This window comes from Trachemys scripta, chromosome 1 (assembly GCF_013100865.1).
Source record: "Trachemys scripta elegans isolate TJP31775 chromosome 1, CAS_Tse_1.0, whole genome shotgun sequence".
NCBI classification, from domain to species: Eukaryota; Metazoa; Chordata; order Testudines; family Emydidae; genus Trachemys; species Trachemys scripta.
In genome coordinates this window covers 250852512-250873562 of record NC_048298.1, presented here as the reverse complement: position 1 = coordinate 250873562, position 21051 = coordinate 250852512, and the positions used below count along the sequence as shown (strand labels likewise).

The 21051-nt window shown below is 43.0% G+C and overlaps 1 protein-coding gene across 11 annotated transcripts in view; it reads left to right on the top strand.

Moving 5' to 3' along the window:
* The window catches only part of MBNL2 (muscleblind like splicing regulator 2), a 146134-nt gene that overhangs the window by 40966 nt on the left and 84117 nt on the right, over positions 1 to 21051 (top strand). For all 11 annotated transcript variants that reach the window (XM_034758244.1, XM_034758245.1, XM_034758242.1 and 8 more), the window contains one exon: positions 18171 to 18978. In XM_034758244.1, the coding sequence (XP_034614135.1) occupies positions 18805 to 18978 (174 nt within the window). In that variant the 5' untranslated portion in view covers positions 18171 to 18804. The remainder of the gene's footprint in view (positions 1 to 18170; positions 18979 to 21051) is intronic.

The following is a 21051-nucleotide window of genomic DNA, read 5'->3' as shown; positions in this document are numbered from 1 at the left end:
TGACTGTTTTCTATTATTTAAATTTGATGTTTTTCTAAAAATATTGCAGTGGCAGTAGAGCCATATTCCATTCTTATTTTCCATCAAAGAGCTGGTGGGACTTTGAGAGGCTTTGTTTTTGTTTTTTTTAAACCGGTCAGCTGCATTTTTTGTGTCTTATATGTTTGTAGCAAGATCAGTTCCAGTAGCATAAGGTGTTTTTACCTTTTCCTTCACAGTTCATCTGCACATTAGTACTTATTCCACACCTGAAGTCATTATTTTTATAACTGCATAATGACTTAAACAGCAGTCAGTTATTATGCTACCTAATCCAGTTTTTAATTGTCCAGTCATACAAAAATGTTTATATTAAACTACTATACATTCTCTTTTACAAATACCAGAAAGTGTGGGATACATCCTGTAGATGTTAGAGATTGGTTCTTTAGGAAGACACAAAATCAACATTTCATTTGTTTGGCTTTGTTAGGACAATACCCCAGGTTCATAGACTCAGACTTTATGGCCAGAATGGACCATTATGATCATCTAGTCTGACCTGCACATTGCAGGCCACAGAACCTCACCCACCCATTCCTTTAATAGACCCCTAACCTCTGGCCGAATTACTGAAGTCCTCACATCATGATTTAAAGACTTCAAGTTACAGAGAATTCACCATTTACACTGACCCACAGCATTCATCGTTTAGTTTTCTGATCTCCATGTTCTAACACAATGCTAAGGTGTTTCAGTTCTTTAACTCAAACAAAACACTGTTCTTTTATATTTTATATTTGTAAAAAACATAATACAACGAAACATGTAACTAACAAGTGTGCCAATGACCATGATTATTTATTTTTATAATCTGTTCTTGTATTTCGGACTGTAAATTTCTGAGACAGGGACACTGTCTTAATGTGTTAGCAAAGAGCCTTGCACAATGGGGCCTATCACAGGGTGAGCTGACCTTTTAAAGGGGCTTGAGGGTCAGCTGCACATAGTCCTAGGACCTAGGCTCAGGCCACCTGCCCTGGTGAAGGGAATAGGTCCTGGGATCACAGGGTATAAAGGTGAGATTCTGAACCAGGTCCGCTGGGATAGAAAGAACAGCCTGAGTTCAGGTAAAGGAACAGGGAGAGTCTTTCTCCTTAGCTCCTGAGCAGAGTTCCTGGGAAGGGAGCTCTGTAGAGAGTAGGGGAGGACTTGGTTTGTGTGTGGAGCTTATGTTGAATTGTTTTATGTTTGAGAAATGAAACTGAACCCTGCAGGAAAAGAAATTAATCTTAATGTCATAGGGAGGTTGTTGGGTGTTGGGTTTTTTTTTTTATGCACTGGTTTAGAGAGCCCCATTCTGGTTAGTCCCACGAATGTTGCTACAATGTAAATGATAAAGAATAATGAAGTTTTAAAAATAAAATTCCAGAAAACAGTTTAGATTTTGTTAAACTTCAATGACAAACCAAACAACAAAACAAAACTACCTTTTGGGTCTAAGCTACCCAATAGTATTCCTTTACCCCTAGTGATATCCTGAAGGGTTTGAAATGAAAATTAGCCATGCAGCTACAAACAAAAATCTAATGATCACCAAGAAAAAGTGTCCTTTACAGTTTTCTTTAAAAACTAAATCTTTACCAAGCATTGTTGTATAGGTTCTACTTATTTGTGAGAGGTCACACCCAATAGTTGTTTGTTTCCCAGTTCAGATTTACTTAGGGAATTGCAGCTAGGCATATCAGATTTATTTAGGGAATCTGTCTGGCAAGTTACAGCAGTAAATACAGCAAACAGTCCCTCTGTCATATTCTGCCTGTTGTGTACACAAGCAAGCATAAGAACATAACATAAGAATGGCCATACTAGATCAGATCAGTGGTCCATCTGGCCCTAGTATCCTGTCTTCTAGCAGTGGTCACTACCAGTTGCTTCATAGGGAATGGACAGAACAGTGATTTTGCAGTGATCCATCCTATGTCGTCCAATCCCAGCTTCTGGCAGTTGAAGGTTTAGGGACACTCAGAGCTTGGGGTTACATCTGTGACCATCTTGGCTAACAGCCAGTGATTGATCCTCCATTAATTTATCTAATTCTTTTCTGAACCCTTCACAACATCCCATGGCAACAAGTTCCACAGGTTAACTGTGCATTGTGTGAAGAAGTATATCTTTGTTCTAAACCTGCTGCCTATTAATTTCATTGGATGACCCCTGCTTCTTGTGTTATATGAAGGGGTAAAGAACACTTCCCTATTCACTTTCACTATACCATTCATGATTTTATAGACTTCTATCATATTGTCCCTTAATTGTCTTTTTTCTAAACTGAACAATCCCAGTCTTTTTAATCTCTCTTCGTATGGAAACTCTTCCATGCTTCTAATAATTTTAATTGCCCATCTCTGTACCTTTTCCAGTTCTAGTATATCTTTTTTGAGATGAGGCGACCAGAACTGCACAGAGCATTCAAGGTTTAGACAAACTATGGATTTAGATATATAGTGGCATTTTTTTTTTTGGTTCTCTTACTGTTTGTTTATTTACAATTGGAATATATGTTTAGTTTGAGCCTGTGTTTTTAAATCGTCTCCATGCAGTTTGCAGGCATTTCACCCCTGTAACTGTCCCTTTTAATTTCCATTTAACTAGCTTCCTCATTTTTGTGTAGTTTCCCTTTTTGAAGTTAAATGCTATTCTAGTTAGTTTCTTTTTCATTTACCCCTCCCCCCCCCGGATGTTACATTTAATTCCATTATGGTTGCTATTACCAAGCAGTTCAACTATATTCTCTTTTTGGACCAGCTTCTATGTTCTACTTAGGGCTAAATCAGGAATTGCCTCTCCCCTTGTGTATGACAGGACAAGCTGCTTCATGAAGCAATCATTTAATGTGTATAGAAATTTTATCTCTACAATTTTATCCCCCCCCCCCCCGAGGTGACAAATACCCTGTCAATATGAGAATAGTTGAAAACCCCCATTATTATTGTGTTTTCTGACTTTGTAGCCTCTCTAATCTCCCAGAGCATTTTACAGTTGCTGTCATTATCCTGGTCAGGTGGTCAGTAGTATATTTCTCTAGCTATGCTCTAATTGTTCAAAGGTGGAGTTTCTCGCCTTAAAGATTCTATGGTACAACTTGATTCATTGAAGATTTTTACTTTTTTTGACTTTATGCTTTCTTTCACATATAGTGGCATTCCCCCACCAATGCAACCTACTCGATCATTCCTATATATTTTGTACCCTGGTATTACCACCTCCTGTTGATTATCCTCATTCTACAAAGTGTCTGTGATGCCTATTATATCAATATCCTCATTTAAAGCTAGGCCTCTAGTTGTCCCATCTTAGTATTTAGACTTCTGGCATTTGTATAGAAACACTCGTACATTTTGTCAATAATTAGTTGCTTGCCCTTATCTATTATATTTAAATGGGACTGTTTTATATTTGACTGTTCCTCACTATCTGTCCTTTTCCAACTTCTTTCCTATCCTCTTTACTACCATATAGAGTTTATTTTTTAATAAATTAATCCCTAAGGGATGTCTCTGCCCAAACCGTGTGCTCCTCCACACCTCTCATCTTTCCTTCAGCGCTTAGTTTAAAAAATTCTCTACAACCTTTTTAATTTTACGTGCCAGCAGTTTGGTTCTATTTTGGTTTAGGTGGAGCTCATCCTTCCTGAATAGGCTCCTCCTTCCCCAAAAGGTCAACCCCTGGGAAAAGGGAAGGAGGAGCCTATATAGGAAGGATGAGTTCCACCTAAACCAAAACAGAACTAAACTGCTGGCATGTAAAATTAAATATAATATAATAGGTAGTTCCTAATAAACCTAAAACTCTCCTCCCTACTCCATTGTCTCATCCACACATTGAGACCATGCAGTTCTGCCCATCTTCTTGATCCTGCCCATGAAACTGGAAGCATTTTGGAGAATACTACCATGGAGGTTCTGAACGTTAATCTCTTACCTAGTAGTCTAAATTTGGCCTTTGGGACCTCTCTCCTACCTGTTCCTATGTCATGGGTACCTACATGTACCATGACCACTGACTCCTCCCCAGCATTGCATGCAAATCCATCTAGATTTTTTGTGAGATCCTCATCCTTTGCACCCAGCAGGCAGTTTACCAGGCAGTTCTCCCAGTCATTGCAACCCAACTATTTTACTAATAGTAATTAAATTATTACCTGGCTCTTCCTAATAACAGGGTTCCCTGAAGGGGTAACCTCAGTGCAAGAGCATACCATGACATCTCCTTCCCCAGGACTTTCATCCTCCTCAGTAGCACAGAGGTCATCAGACTGGGGATGGAACCGCTGTATTGTCTCCCTGAAAGTCTTGTCTCTCTCTCTCTCTCTCTCTCTCTCTCTCCCCCCCCCCCCCCTTAGCTTTTCTAGTTTGGCCACTCCAGTTTCAAGAGCTTGTACTGTTTCTCTATGGGTAATGGACTGTTTGCACTATATAAAATAAAGCTGGATAGCCTCCGCTCTGTTGCTGGACTTATGCCTGCATTATTTTTACTCTGTTTTTTATTTGTTTTTGGGGGGAGCGTGGGGATGGGAGGCTATTAGCCTAAGTTTGGAGTATGTTGATTAGGCATATCTGCCTCTTGCACTTCCTCTCTAAACTCCACTGTAAAAATCCCCTCTGTTGGCTAGGATGACCAGATAGCAGGTGTGAAAAATTGGGACGGGCGTGGGGGGCGGGGTAATAGGTGCCTGTATAAGACAAAACCCCAAATATCAGTACTGTCCCTCTAACATCGGGACATCTGGTCACCCTACTGTTCGCTAGCTCCTCTCGTTGCTTAGGAGCTGGCTTTTTAAACCCCTATTCTCCTTGAGTTAGCTCCTTCTCCTTCTCCAGGGAACCTAAAGGGATTGTGGATCAAAAGATAGCAGGCTAGAGCTTCATTAGTAAATTCTCAGCCTAGCCTAGCAGGCCGCTTGGCTCAGCACACAGCTCCCACAACCTAGAGCTTCTATCTTCTTATTTTATTAGTGCTTTTATTATACTACATTAGCACTTCTGTTATAGATGTAAGAGTGTTGTTCTACCGAGTAATCGTTACAAACAGGATAGCGCTAGTAATAGAAGCATGCTGGAAAAAGCGTTCAGCCTATGTGTATTCTGAAATATTACTGTGTTCCTGCTGTATGGGTTTTAGCCATAATAGTGGCTTTGGACGGATCACAATATCAAACCTTTTATTTCTGTACTAGCTTTTCATCATCCCCTTTAATCCTTTTTCTGCACAAATCCTTACCAATCTACCTCTCTCGAAAGAACCTACTACTACACCAAATGGCCACAACTACTAGTGGTGAGGAGAAAACAATTTGGTAAAAGTGTGTGTGCAAAAGTGTGAAAGGGGGTGCAGAGTTAAGGTTGCAGTGCCTGCTTTGTGCTGTGCGGGGGTTATGGTAAAGTGTTGCTTGTGAGTGGAGGAGTAGAGGGCATGTACCATTAAGGGGCTTAACTTTCCATGTTTTGTTTTTTTGGGTCAGGTATATTTATATGTAGCATCCCTAGCTGTTTCACAACTGAGGTTGTGTGTGTGTTAATATATAACTGATAATATACCACCAATGATTCAAGGAAAAAGCCTCCACTTCGTTTTCCTAGAACAGTTGAGCTTGGGATCTCTTACTTGAAACATGTTGTGCTGAATGAAACAAGATTCCTCCCTAAAGACCAAATCCCAGTAGTAATGCTTTGAAAAAGTATTCAGGAAGGACCATGCACCATCACATTTCCCAATATTTAGACTACTGTTCAGTAGTCTGGGGAGGCACCTGTAAGAATGTACACATTAGCTAGAGACTCACCATGTCTGAGTCTCTAGGGTTATCCTGGGACTTCTGAGAGAGATTGTATTTCTTCACATGCTGCCTATATTTATCCTGTTATCTCTAGCAGGAGTCACTGCTTCAGCAAATTACTCTTAACTGTAGATTGAAAGGAATGTCAAATTTAAGAGTAATGTATCTTTCCCTAAGCAAGCCCCTAGAGCTCACTAAATACTGAGGCTCAGAACAACCTAGGATCTTAAGTTTTCATCTGTTTGTTTGTTCTGGCTGTAAGCTCTTCAAGGCAAGGGTGCTGTCGTGTTCTCAGATTTGTAGGCAGTGCTATTAAATGATGCCTATAGTTAGGGTTGCCTAAAACTTTTTATTACAAGATCCTGTTTTCAGTTGCTTATAGCTTTGACAAACTTTAAACTATTTGGTCTAAAAGTTTCCATTAAAAGTTCCAGTAAAAATGGTTTCTAACACCTTCAAGTTTGAAATTTGGCAAGGGGCCCCCCCTGGGGTCAGATGCATGCCTTTTGTTGTCCCCATGAAAATCCCCCTACATTTGGCCAAGGTTATTCGCCTCTGAAAATCACCTTTCAGAATTTGCTGAGGTTTGTTAGTTTGACAGCTAAGTTCTCCAAAGATGCTGTCTGCATTGAGTATGCTGCTGCCCAGGGCTGCAAGTTCTGAGTAGGACTTTCCCAGCAATCGCTGCTCCCTGATGCTAGGGGTTGCTGTGGCACCAACACAGGAACTGTGAGTGGGGATAGTCTCTCCTTTGCTCTCACTGCTCCCCCTGATGTTGCCCAGGCAACCAGGAAGAGTAGGAAGTTATCTTCCCTGATGCGGAGAGGTATAGGAGCTGGCTGGGGGATGGGGAGATATGCTCGGAGAAGGGTCTTTAACAGTAATGCACACTCACCTCCAGATCCTCAATTCCTGAGATCCAGCGTTCCTCTGCTGTCTAAAATAAGGCCAGAAGGATGATTAGATCATTTATTCTGACCTCCTGTGTATCACAGGCCATTAAATTTCAACCAGTCTAGTGAATGGAAGTGAAACCCACTGCCAAAGTTTGCATCTCATCCCCCTCTAATGACTAGTACACTCAGGGTACGTCTTCACTACCCGCCGGATCGGCAGGTAGCAATCGATCTATCGGGGATCGATTTATGGCGTCTCGTCTAGACGTGATAAATTGATCCCTGAATGCGCTCCCCGTCGACTCCGGAACTCCACCAGGGCGAGAGGCGGAAGCGGAGTTGACGGGGGAGCCGCAGCCATCGATCCCGCGCCATGAGGATGGGAGGTAAGTCGATCTAAGATACGTCGACTTCAGCTATGCTATTCTCGTAGCTGAAGTTGGGTATCTTAGATCGATTCCCCTCCCCTCCCTCCAGTGTAGACCAGCCCTCAGAGAGTAACTATTGCTACCAGTTAGTCTGTTAATTCAAATTGCAGAGGTCTGTGCTGTGGGTCTATAGGTTCCAACCCTGCTAATGACCCAGACAGGGATCAGTACCGTTCCATATGATAGAATTTGTTTTTTCAGTTTGCTTTTTTAAAAACATAGGAAATTACATACAAAAAAACTACATTAAAAGAACTTAACAGTTACAAAGTCAAAAGCATTCAAAAATAAGCAAATGTGGCAGGATACCCGTGGATGTAACCATGTAATTAAAATTGAATCATAATACATAATACCCCCCCCCCCCCCCCCCCCCCGCCCCAGCTTGTCTGCTGCTTCAGGCTTCCCGCGAATCAAATGTTCGCGGGAAGCAGGGGAGGGGGAGGGGCAGGGGGCGAAGCGTCCGGGGGGGGCGGAGTTGGGACGGGGCAGGGGAAGGGGAAGGGGTGGAGTTGGGGCGGGGCCAGGGCCCGTGCAGTGTCCTCTTTTTGGACACTTAAAATATGGTAACCCTATGTAATATAAATATTAAATAAATGAATCTGCAGTTGTTCAGAATGAGCATTTCTTTCTAGAGGAAAAGAACATGCTAGTGAAGACAGTAATGGTAAGGTTTTTGCTGGGCCTGTGTTTTGTAGCCATTCATTCATTCATTCATTCATTCATTCATTCATTCATTCATTCATTCTAATTGGAATTAGATTTAGGGCCTGTATCTCCCCTGCCTTGCACCTTGTGTAGTCATTTACATCTGTGTAAAATAGGTGTAAAATGCTATTGTAGGTGGTGTAGAAGAGAAGTAGCATATGGGGAAAATTGAGAGAGAGAATTTTGGCAGGAAGGGAGGACAGAGTAAAAGACTGAGGGAGAAGTAGGAAAATCTATGGAGTTTAGTTGAGAGGCAGAAGTGAGTGAGGGGAAAGAAATAAAGGATATATGGAATGGGATAAAGCTGACAGATTGCGGAATTCACAGGTGTGCTGCAGCCACAAGTTTCTTCCGCATGATGTACCCTCTGTGAAGGGGTTCTCCCCACAGGTGAAGTGTGGCCTCTGAAACCCCTAGAAGAGCTCCCAGTTCAGGGACTACTATTAGTGTGTTGAGGATGGGAGAGGGTACGTGGCTGGGGCAGTCCTGTGCTCTGGCTATTCCCCAGCTGCAGTGCCCACAGGCGACCTCGAGTAGCCAGACACAGGAAGGAAGCTAACCAAATTAGTACAATAATCACCAATAGAGAACTCCCTGGGGCTGGGACACTGTGGTTTTGTAGGGGAGGGTCTTTGTTTCTTCCCAACTTTGTGGGCAAAATTACTTCACTGCCTGCAATTTCTGTTACAATCACTGTATCCTCTACTTGTAACACACACCCACACCCACACCCACAATAATATAAATGTTAAATAAACAATAATACCCATTTATTGACATTCAAAATATGAAATCTTGGCAGTGAAGTCGCAGAAAACTTTAGACATGGTAAAGATAAGGAATCCACGTTATTTCAAGGTTCATCCCACTTTTATTGTCGTTTACTTCATTTTAGGTCCATCTCATGCCTTTGGGTTTTGTGGGATTGAAGATTTAACCATACAACCAAAATATGCCCATGAACATAGGTTGCCACAGAGTAATGAAATAAACCCATGAAAGTTAATTTGTAGACACTAAATAATTTAGCCTCGTGCCACCCCTTGGAATGTTATCACCATTAGGCAGATGGAAAAACCGAGGCACAGAGGAGATAAATGCTGTGGCAGAGCTTGGACTAGATCCCAGATATTTTGACTCCCCGTGTTATGTTTTAAACCTCAAGACCTTCCCTCCCTCCTCAAGGTAGGTATTATATTATTGCTTTTTGATAATGTATTAATTTAGGATTTTCCCTTTATCTTTTAAATAAATAAAATAAACTTTTTAAATAAAAAAAGCAGAGATGTTTAATTAGTAACCCCCCAAAAGTGCCAACTATGAGAAGAGCTGAGCTACTAAACTCAATGAGTTGCAGGTATTCAGCATATGACAGGATCAGGCCTTACACTGTAGATTAACAGGCCTTGGTAGAGCTCTTAGCTGGAATGTACAGGCTTTTTTAAGCACTTCGCTATTTACACTGTTAAGCTAAATATAAAATATGAGCTCCTTTGGCCCAACAGCTTTGCTGTATCAAAGTGACAGCCTGGGTAACGAAAAAGCTGAGGCTTCATAGATATGCTGTGTTTGTGCTTCAGTAGCGGTGGTCATGAGTACATTCTATTGGCCTGGTTGTGAACTAAGGACCTGATCCTTCAAACTGATATGCACAATTAATAGCCCCCCAGCACAGGAGGATCTTATAGTCCCAGCACAGGTCATCAAAGGGAACAGTGGTTTCAAAATTAAAACAATTTTCCAGTTATACTTAGAGCACTAAGAAATAAAAAAGCATTAGTTATTTCTATCCCACCAAGCCCTCAGTATTATAACCACACCTAAACTGATCCATACCAAATGTCAACTGTAGGGCTTGAGTCACAACTACCTTGTACCTTGGTAGTCATTTACAACTGAGCAAAATGGTGCTACAATAGCAGCACGGGCTGAGGGATGTGCTGGCCGCCGCTTCCCGCCGCCCCCATTGGCCTGGAGCGGCGAACCGCGGCCAGTGGGAGCCGCGATCGGCCGAACCTGCGGACGTGGCAGGTAAACAAACCGGCCCAGCCCGCCAGGGGGCTTACCCTGGCGAGCCGCATGCCAAAGGTTGCCGATCCCTGCTTAATTAGATACTCAAAAAGCCACAGTCAAGGAAAAAGACCATACTGATTAAAAAACTGACCTGATTTAGAGGGAAGTGAAGGCAGCTGTAAAATAAATAAATAAATGTTAAATGTCTAACAGATGGAAGAAATGGGAAGTTTAGAGTTATGAATATAAATCAGAATGTATGAATTATAGAAAATTGATAAGGGAAGCATAGACACACAAAGAGAACTCTATGGCCAGCAGAATTAAGTATATTAGGAACATAAAGAATCTTAACAATGGTATTAGTTCATTAATATGTGAAAATGGTAGCATTATCAAAAATAATGCACAAGTGGCAGAAGTGTTCAATAAATATTTTTGTTTTGTATTTGGGGAAGAAAACAGATGATCTAGTCATGTCATATATTATAACACTCTGTCCATTCCATCAGCATCTCAGGAGAATGGTAAAATAGCAGCTACTAAAGTTAGGCATTTTAAAATCAGCAGATCCTGATAACTTGTATCCAAGAGTTTTTTAAAAGAGCTGGCTGAGAAGCGTGGTGGACCATTAAAGCTGATTTTTAATAAGTTTTGGAGCACTGGGAAATTTCCAGAAGACAATAAGAAAGCTAATGTTATGCCACTATTTTAAAAGGGTAAACTGGATTACAGGTGCAATTATAGGCCCGTCAGACTGACATAAATCCCGAGCAAGATAATAGTGAGACTGAATTAAAGAAGGGTGATATAAGTAATGCAATCAACCTGGGTTTATGGAAAATACATCCCGTCAAACTAACTTAATGTCTTTTTTTAAAGTTTACAAGTTTGGTTGATGAAGCTAATAATGTTGATGAAATATACTTAGACTTCTGTAAGGCATTTAACTTGGTACCACATGACAGTTTGATTAAAAATCTAGAATGATGTAATGTTAACGTGGCAAACATTAAATGGATTAAAAGCTGACTTAACTGATAGGTCTTCAAAAGTAATTATAAATGAGGAATCATCATGAAATGGGTGTGTTTCCAGTGGGGTTCCATGGGGATCGGTTCTTGGCCCTATGCTTTTTAAAATTGTTATCAGTGACCTGAAAGAAAACATAAAATGATCACTGATAAAGTTTGTAGATGACACAAAAATTGGGGAAGTGGTAAATAATGAAGAATACAGATCACTTATTCAGAGAGATCTGGATCGCTTGGTAAATAGCACAAGCAAACAATAAGCATTTTAATATGGCTAAGTGTAAATGTATACATCTGGGAACAAAGAATGTAGGCATACTTACAGAATGGGGAACTCTCTTCTGAGAAGCAGTGACTCTGAAAGAGATTTGGCAGTTGAGGTGATTAATCAGCTGAACATGAGCTCCCAGTGTGATGCCGTGACCAAAAGAGCTAATATGATCCTAGGATGCGTAAATAAGTGAATCTTGAGTAGGAGTAGAGAGTTTATTTTACCTCTGTATGGCCTTGTCTACACTACGAGAGTAGTTCGATTTTACTTAAATCGAATTTTTGGAATCGATATTGCAAAGTCGAACGTGTGTGTCCACACTAAGGACAGTAATTCGACTTTGTGAGTCCACACTAACGGAGAAAGCGTCGACATTGGAAGCGGTGCACTGAGGGCAGCTATCCCACAGTTCCCGGAGTCCCCGCCGCCCATTGGAATTCTGGGTGGAGCCGCAAATGCCTTCTGGGTAAAAAAAAAAGGGGCCAGGGTGCTTTTGGGTAACTGTCGTCATCCGTCCATCACTCCCGCCCTCCCTCCCTCCCTGAAAGCGCCGGCGGGAAATCATTTCGCGCACTTTTCCAGTCATTGACAGCGCGGACGCCACAGCACTGTGAGCATGGAGCCCGCTGCAACCATCGCTGCAGTTGTGGCCGCTCTCAACGCCTCGCAGCTTATCATACAGGTTGCCCTGAGGCAGATGCAGAAAAGTCAGGCGAGGAGGATACGTCAACGCGGTGATGGCCTGAAGTCTGAGAGTAGCACAGACCTCTCAGAAAGCAGGGGACCCAGCGCCGAGGACATCACGGTGGCAATGGGTCATGTTGATGCTGTGAAACGGCGATTCTGGGCACGGGAAACAAGCACTGAGTGGTGGGACCGCATAGTGCTGCAGGTCTGGGATGAATCACAGTGGCTGCGAAACTTCCGCATGCGGAAGGGAACTTTCCTTGAATTTTGTGAGTTGCTGTCCCCTGCCCTGAAGCGCAATGACACCCGGATGCGAGCAGCCCTGACTGTCCAGAAGCGAGTGGCCATAGCCCTCTGGAAGCTTGCAACGCCAGACAGCTACCGGTCAGTCGCGAACCAGTTTGGGGTGGGCAAATCTACCGTGGGGGTTGTTGTGATGCAAGTAGCCAAGGCAATCGTTGATGTACTGCTGCCAAAGGTAGTGACCCTGGGAAACTTGGAGGCGATCATAGATGGCTTCGCAGCGATGGGATTCCCAAACTGCGGTGGGGCCATAGATGGAACTCACATCCCTATCCTGGCACCGGACCACCAGGCCAGCCAGTACATTAACAGAAAGGGCTACTTTTCCATGGTGCTGCAAGCACTGGTGGACCACAGGGGACGTTTTACCAACATCAATGTCGGATGGCCGGGCAAGGTTCATGACGCTCGTGTTTTCAGGAACTCTGGTCTGTTTAGACGGCTGCAGCAAGGTATTTACTTCCCGGACCACAAAATAACTGTTGGGGATGTGGAGATGCCTATAGTCATCCTCGGGGACCCAGCCTACCCGCTAATGCCCTGGCTCATGAAGCCCTATACAGGTGCCCTGGACACTGAAAAAGAACTCTTCAACTACCGGCTGAGCAGGTGCAGAATGGTGGTGGAGTGTGCTTTTGGACGTCTCAAGGGGAGATGGAGAAGCTTGCTCACTCGCTGTGATCTCAGCGAAACCAATATCCCCATTGTTATAGCAGCTTGCTGTGTGCTCCACAATCTCTGTGAGAGCAAGGGGGAGACCTTTATGGCGGGGTGGGAGGTTGAGGAAAATAGCCTGGCTGCTGATTACTCACAGCCAGACAGCCGGGCGATTAGAAGAGACCAGCAGGAAGCGCTGTGCATCCGGGAGGCTTTGAAAGCAAAGTTCCTGAGTGAGCAGGGTAACCTGTGACTTTAAAGTTTGTGTACAGAGAAGCCGAACCTGCCCCCGTTTCTTTACCCAGTTCATGTTGACTATCCTATCCAGTTACATACCCCCTTCACCCCACTTCCAACACACGTTTCAAACTAAAAATAGTTCTACTTTGTTAAAGCACACCGTTTTCTTTAATACTGTTTTCGTGGGAATTTTTTAAAACTGGGACGCAGACTGTGGTGCGGAGCGGGTGTAGTGTAGTCGCGCGAATGCAGCTTCTAAACTCAAGGACTGACAGGCTCCGCTGCGGTGGGATGGTTGTTTCAATGGAGCCTGTCACCCCTCCTGATAGGGACTGTGTGTATGGGGGGTCTATGTGACTTTGTGGCAGGGGGAGGACGGTTACAGATCCCCTGCTGTGTGGCTCTGTGATCCTGCCTAAGGACCGCCGCTTAAGATCTCTAACTGGCCTCCCCTGCCACAAAGTCACAGAGCAACCCACCCCCCACCACATAACATAAAAACAACCTCCCAGACTAACCAGGGTAAGTAGTCACTGCATCACTGCACTATGTATGTGCCCTGCTGCTGTGCCTGCCCCCGACTATGTACCCTGCCAAAGGTGACTGTCCTGTCCAATTACCAACCCCCTTTCCCCCCCTCCTCCAAAAGAACATGATGGAAACAGTAGTTAACAGAAACATATTTTTTATTATCAACTACACATGGAACTGGGAAGTGAAACTTGGACGGGGGCTTGTGTCAGGCGGGAAGGAAAGAACTTGTCAAACTTTGGGGAATGAGAGCCTTCTGCTGCTCGAGCTCTCTGCAGGGGTGGAGTGAGAGTTAGCAGGGACTCTGCCGCCTCTCCTTCTGTGCACTTTGGGTGAGGGGAGTATGGGACTTGGTGGCGGGGGAGGGCGGTTAGAGATGGACTGCAGCGGGGCTCTGTCCTCCTGCCTCCGTTCCTGCAGAACATCCACAAGGCGCCGGAGCGTGTCCGTTTGCTCCCTCAGTAGTCCAAGCAGGGTTTGAGTCGCCTGCTGGTCTTCCTGACGCCACCTTTCCTCCCGATCCATGTTGGCTTGGTGCATTCGGGTCAAGTTCTCCCGCCACTGGGTCTGCTGTGCTGCCTGGGCTCTGGAGCAGGCTATAAGCTCTGAGAACATGTCCTCCCGTGTCCTCTTCTTCTTATGCCTAATCCTCCCTAGCCTCTGGGAGTGTGATGACAGGCTAGCTTGTGAGACAGTCGCAGATGGGGCTGTGGGAATGGGAAAAAGGGAGTGAATTCCTCAGAAAGATAAATGTAGTTGTGAACAAAGAACATAGTCTTTCTCTGTGAACAGGACCATGCACAGCACCTATCACATGCGCACTCAGCACAAGGTCGAATTCTCGGCCTTCGCATTCAGTGTCTGGGGTTTTGCAGAGCACATTTGAGAACCGTGTCAGGACAACGGAATTGCTCTTGCACGCAGACATGGTAAGCCGTAGATTCGTGGCAGCTTAAAACTTTAATATTAGCAATGGCCTCATTTCACATTGAAATCAATGTCGGTCCCTGCTGCCAGCAATCCGGCAAGCAGGAAGTCTGCTCCTGTCCCACACCCTCGCGGCTGTCCCCGGGAACGATCCCTTTCGGCTGCCCCTCTCCCGCCTCCACCGCGTGGCTGCAAACCAGCGGTTACAGTTCTGTAAAGGAACGGTAAAGCAGTCCCAACACTAACATTCCCCTACCTCATTCAAAGCAGGTCATCATGAGCGACATCACCCTCATGAGGATCTCTGAGAGCGACAGACAGAGAATGCTCCGGGAAAGCCTCCAAAGACCAGGGCCGTATGCCGCCATGCTGTGCCAAGCAATGATTCCGGAGTACTTGCTAGTCTCGTGGCGCGGCAACGTGTCCTACTACGGAGGACCCAATAAGGCCGCTCTCCCCAAGAACCTAATGCAGCGGATTTCAAATTACCTGCAGGAGAGCTTCCTTGAGATGTCCCAGGAGGATTTCTGCTCCATCCCCGACATATAGACCGCATCTTACTGTAGCTGCAGTAGCAGGGACTAAACAGTAGAGCGGCTTGGGCAGGACAATCATGCAAAACCGGACATTGCTAGATTTTTTTTCAATAGTTGCACTGCCCATGACTGAACCGTAAAGTTAATCAAACTAATCATGAGAAACCCATTTTTTAAATTGTTAATATTCATGTTCTGTTACAAATAAATGTTTAGATGTTTACAACACTTACTGGATGATCCTTCACCAGATTCTGTGTCCGGGGTAACGGCTGGGGAGGGTTGGTAGGGGATCTCTGTAAGGGTGATGAAGAGATCCTGGCTGTCGGGGAAATCAGCGTTGTGAGCGCTGTCGACTGCCTCGTCCTCCTCATCTCCTTCCTCATCTTCCCCGTCCGCTAACATGTCCGAGGATCCGGCCGTGGACACTATCCCATCCTCAGAGTCCACAGTCAGTGGTGGGGTAGTGGTGGCGGCCGCACCGAGGATGGAATGCAGTGCCTCGTAGAAACGGGATGTCTGGGGATGGGATCCGGAGCGTCCGTTTGCCTCTTTGGTCTTCTGGTAGCCTTGCCTCAGCTCCTTGATTTTCACGCGGCACTGCGTTACATCCCGGCTGTATCCTCTCTCTGCCATGTCTTTAGAGATCTTCTCATAGATCTTTGCATTCCGTCTTTTGGATCGCAGCTCGGAAAGCACGGACTCATCGCCCCACACAGCGATGAGATCCAAGACTTCCCGATCAGTCCATGCTGGGGCCCTCTTTCTATTCTGAGATTGCATGGCCATCAGTGCTGGAGAGCTCTGCATCGTTGCCAGTGCTGCTGAGCTCGCCACGATGTCCAGACAGGAAATGAGATTCAAACTGGCCAGACAGGAAAAGGAATTCAAATTCAAATTTTCCCGGGGCTTTTCCTGTGTGGCAGTTCAGAACATCCGAGCTCTTACTGCTGTCCAGAGCGTCAACAGAGTGGTGCACTGTGGGATAGCTCCTGGAGCTATTAGCGTCGATTTCCATCCACACCTAGCCTAATTCGACATGGCCATGTCGAATTTAGCGCTACTCCCCTCGTCGGGGAGGAGTACAGAAGTCGAATTAAAGAGACCTCTATGTCGAACTAAATACCTTCGCGGTGTGGACGGGTGCAGGGTTAATTCGATGTAACGGCGCTAACTTCGACATAAACGCCTAGTGTAGACCAGGACTATGTGGTGCTGGTGCGACTGCTGCTGGAATAGTATGTCCAGTTCTGGTGCCACAGTTCAAGAAGAATGCTGATATATTGCAGAGGGTTCAGAGAAGAGCCACAACAATGGTTAAAGGATTAGAAAACCTGCCTTATAGTGATAGACTCAAACAGCTTGTTCTATTTAGTTTAACAAAGAGAAAATTAAAGGGTGACTTGATTACATGAGGAACAGATATTTAATAATGGGCTCTTCAATCTAGCAGAGAAAGGTGTGACAGGATCTAATGGCTGGAATTTGGAGCTAGACAAATTTAAACTGGAAATAAGGTGTATTTTTTTCGACAGTGATTAACCATTGGAACAATTTACCAAGGGTTATGGTACATTCTCCATCACTGACAATTTTTAAATCAAGATTGGATGTTTTTCTAAAAGATCTGCTCTAGGAATATTTGGGGGAAGTCTATGGCATGTGTTATACAGGAAGTCAGACCAGATGATCACAATGATGTCCTCTGGCCTTGGAATCTTTTAGTTTATGAATCTTCCTCTGTCTTTCACTCCCCCCACAACCCCCAGCATCCCAAACAACTCTTCCCCTGCCCTTCTTACAAAGGACAGTTTCTCTTTTAAATGCCCCCTCACCAATTTGTTCCACATTCTAAGTCCCACCTGAGTCTGTGTCAGTGGGAGCTGCTTGGATGCTTCGTACTTCTGAAAATCAGGACACTTACTTAGTTGCCTAAATATGGATTTAGAAGCCAAACTTTAGACATTTTTAAAAATGTTGGTCAATATTGGTTAGGCACTCAAAGTCAGGAAATACCAAAGTTAAGTTTGCATGTGTAACCTTAACTATACCCCCTTGTACATATGCTGTGTTTAATTACATTATAATATATACTATTAAATATTGTCATATAATACAGTTTTTCTATAAGCATGGATGGAGCTTCTTATAGAACTGTGTACTATAGAATATGATTATTATTTTCTCAATGTACTTTTAATAGAAATGACTTTGTTGATTCTACTTAGCTTACAAAATAGCTTCATTATTCAATAAAAGTAATCACTTCTTTGCTCTGGTAGAATCTGCATAAAACACTTAATTATTCAACCAAGTTTGTATGTTTTTAAAGCACAGTAAGAGCAGAAATCATGTCTACAGTCATCTTGTCTACAGATAAAGCTTATTTTTTGTAGTAATGTATTGTGATGTATATTTGTGTCAAACTCTTTGGCCTTCAATTATACTTTATTAAAAAAACATGAATACATTTTAATTAAGAAACAGTTTAGGTTCACAATAAAAGTAAATGCTTAGAGAACATTTAAACAATTAGAAGCTTACTGCAACCTTACATGAAACCTTTTAGAAATGGTCTGTAGTTTTAAAAAATCCAATTAACATTCTTCCTATTAGAAACGGGTTTTCCTGTTATAAAGACAAAACCACTTTTTTCCCCAAGAGACAAGAAATTCATACAAAATTCTACCATCTTCATTTTTTATAAACAGAACAAATAATAAGTAGCTGTTTACAACACTCAATAATGCAATCTAAAGGACTAACTGATAAATTAATTGGAAATGGTGGCTCTAATACATTATTTTGGAATCTAAGAACATTAAATTGAATTGTTTCAGAAGCAGCATGCCTAATTATTGTATCTTCTACATTCATCTGTTTGAGTCATTCCCAATTTTTGGAATGTTGCTGCAATACCTGTTTCAATTGGTTATTCCCTTGTCATGAATAACTTCATGAAAGAGGCTGATTTTTAATATTTTGTTTAATTTAAGTCTGCACTAATTTACTGCATTAACTGCACATTTTCAGTGTCCATGATAAAAATGTGGTGGTTGTTTTTCAAAATGTTGATTTTTAAAAGGTTGAATATAAACTGATATTTTATTTGTTTTGTCAGGTCAATTATTAAAAAGTGCCTTTGTGAAGTCACTTTTACGAGAGAGGACTGCGACGCCTGAATGTGTTTTCAAAATATGATCTCTGCCAGCTAGACATCGCCCTGACCTTATATGTCACAGAAGACACCTCAACTGTCTTGGTTTGCCAATTTCTTGATGTGAAACTGGCTTCCATATTAAAAAAGCTGAAGAAAGAATTACTCCCAGGACGTGAATAAGCTGACTGCATTGCTTTTCCTGTGTAATCAATACCAGCAAGCAGCCTGCAAAGAATTAATATTATATCAAGGAGTGCCATTGCACTGAAGTAACTTTATTTAAAACAGTTGTGTCAGCGATCCAATCAAGAGACTCAGATATTTTACAGCCAGAGATGCTACTGAGCATGATTTTTTTGCAGCCAAAAGTCTACAAGTGGGACATATTGATTGATGAGTGACTGCTTGCTGATAAATTGTCTTTGCTCATTCTGCTTTGTGTGTATTGGGCTCCATTAAGCAATTTATTACTTCATTGCCGATAGAAAAAAAGTACAGAGCGTCTCTCTCTCAACTATAGTTTTTGGAATTGTTGTAGATTGGCTTGGCATAATTCACTTAATAGTTATTCACAAAACAAAAATCAGTTTCCATCATGGCTTTGAATGTTGCTCCTGTAAGAGATACAAAATGGCTGACATTAGAAGTGTGCCGACAGTTTCAGAGAGGAACTTGTTCACGCTCTGATGAGGAATGCAAATTTGCACATCCCCCCAAAAGTTGCCAGATTGAAAATGGAAGAGTTATTGCCTGCTTTGATTCCCTAAAGGTAAGGAAGAAAGTTGCATGTGTTAATGAAAATACTAATACTTTACATCAAAAATATAAATAATAATTTCATCTTAATGTTCAGACATTCGAAACAATTTGTTCTAGGAGTACTGCATGTGTTCCAGACCTTGTTTGTCTTAAGTTTTGTTTATTCAAGCTTTAAAAGAATTTGTGTTTCAGTGTTTTCCTGTCAGATGTAAATGTCTGTTATTTACACATCCAAACTGTGTAAGACTATGGAATGCCCGATTATTGACATCTGATATGACCATTGTGTTCACACGAGTACCTTTCATGCATTATCATTGTTCCATGTCAAATGAAAACAAATGTCTGGTTTAAAACTTAGGCCATTGTGCCATTGATGATAAAGCAAATTACAATAAATTAAAGGGTTTAATTTAGATCCACAGAAGAAAGAAAACAGAGTTATGGCCTTTACTTCAACTTTAACTCACCGTATCATGCCTACTCTAGGTATTGGGAGGTCTAAGCTGAAGTCCATAACATTACTAGTCATATGTACTGCTGTTTCTACAATATAGACTATGAAGTAAGTTAAGAATAGAGTGGAAGCTTACAAGTACACTCTTAAGAGTTAACGTTGGTAGACAATCATGTTTCCTAACTTCTCATATCTTACAACTTACTTTAGCATTGTTAAACAAACGAGGCATAAACTTACGGGACTTTGAGACAAAAGCTTTTTATGTTTAAGTATATATGCATATTTTTAGCATATAAAAACAATCAGTTTGACAGGAGGGAGAAATACAACTTGAATGATAGGCATGTTCAGGGTACTTGTAAGCTGACAGAAGCTGGTCCAGGTTTCTCTTTAATGACAGGTGGGTGCTGGAGAGGCGGCCTGTGAGAACATCTGAGGCTTTCTGGTGTTGAAGACAACAGTTATTTAAAGAATAAGGAAAAGTGTAGAGTTTACCAAAAATGTGAGTTTGAATGCAGGAAAAAATAAGTGAAATGTGGTGGGAAAGAACAAGTGGTGAGCAGGCAATGGGGCCACTTACTGTTTTCTCTGTTTTTTTAGTTGGCTGAGATTTTGCCTATTTTATCCATCAACTACCGCGTGCATTTACGCCACTCAGAGACAGGGCTGGTGCAATACACTGACCCATATCTGGCTGTAGTGGGAGTGAGAATGATTGAGGGAAAGGGGGACTGATTTTGTAGAGGACAAACAATTGTTGCTGCTGTCACCAAAGCAAGAGATCAACTCACTGGGCTTACCATGAGAGGGAGGCCTGTCTAGGTTTTGTATGAACAGGTAATTGGCTCTGTTGGGCAAGGCAGCTTTGGATTTTCCCCCATCTGAAGTCAGTTATCGTAGTCTTTGACTTCACTGCAGTGCTCAAGGAACGGACCGCCCCACTCTGATTCTCTGTTTTGCACTGGCTTGGGGTTACTAGTTATTGGGTGAGGTCAGCTGTTCTTAGGCAGGAGCAAGACACCTGGCTGAAGTTGGTTAATTTCATTTCAAACCTCTCTGCAGAAAAAGACAGCATTTCTTTGTCTGGGTCAAGCCTTCTGGGGAGGGATTTGCCCTGGCAATTCTGCAGAGATAGGTGTGAGGCCCCACAGGTCTCTAAGCAACCCACGTATCCCAGCCACTCTCTGGCAGGTTGCTGGGCTGAGTGGCTCATGGAACCCTAGCCCCACCAGAGGCACCACCCACAGGAGTCTTGATTGGGAGAGTGCTTGGACCCACCAGTTGGTCTGGCTGTACTACTTAAGCCAGAAAGAGGCAACTGGGTGAGGCCCTGACTGGCTGCTACATTGGACCCTGCCTTCTTGCCTGAGTCCTGCTTTGCTGCTGTGTTCCTGATCCCTGTCCTACGACATTGACTCTGGCTCTGACCTTTGGCTGGAGTCTCTGATTCTGATTCCGACTCTGACCTTCAGAAGTCTGGCATTCAGCCTCTGACTCTGATTTTGACCTTTGGCTCCGAATCTCAAGAAAGAGATCTTGGAGTCACCGTGGATAGTTCTCTGAAAACATCCATTCAGTGTTCATCGACAGTCAAAAAAGCAAACAGAATGTTGGGAATCATTA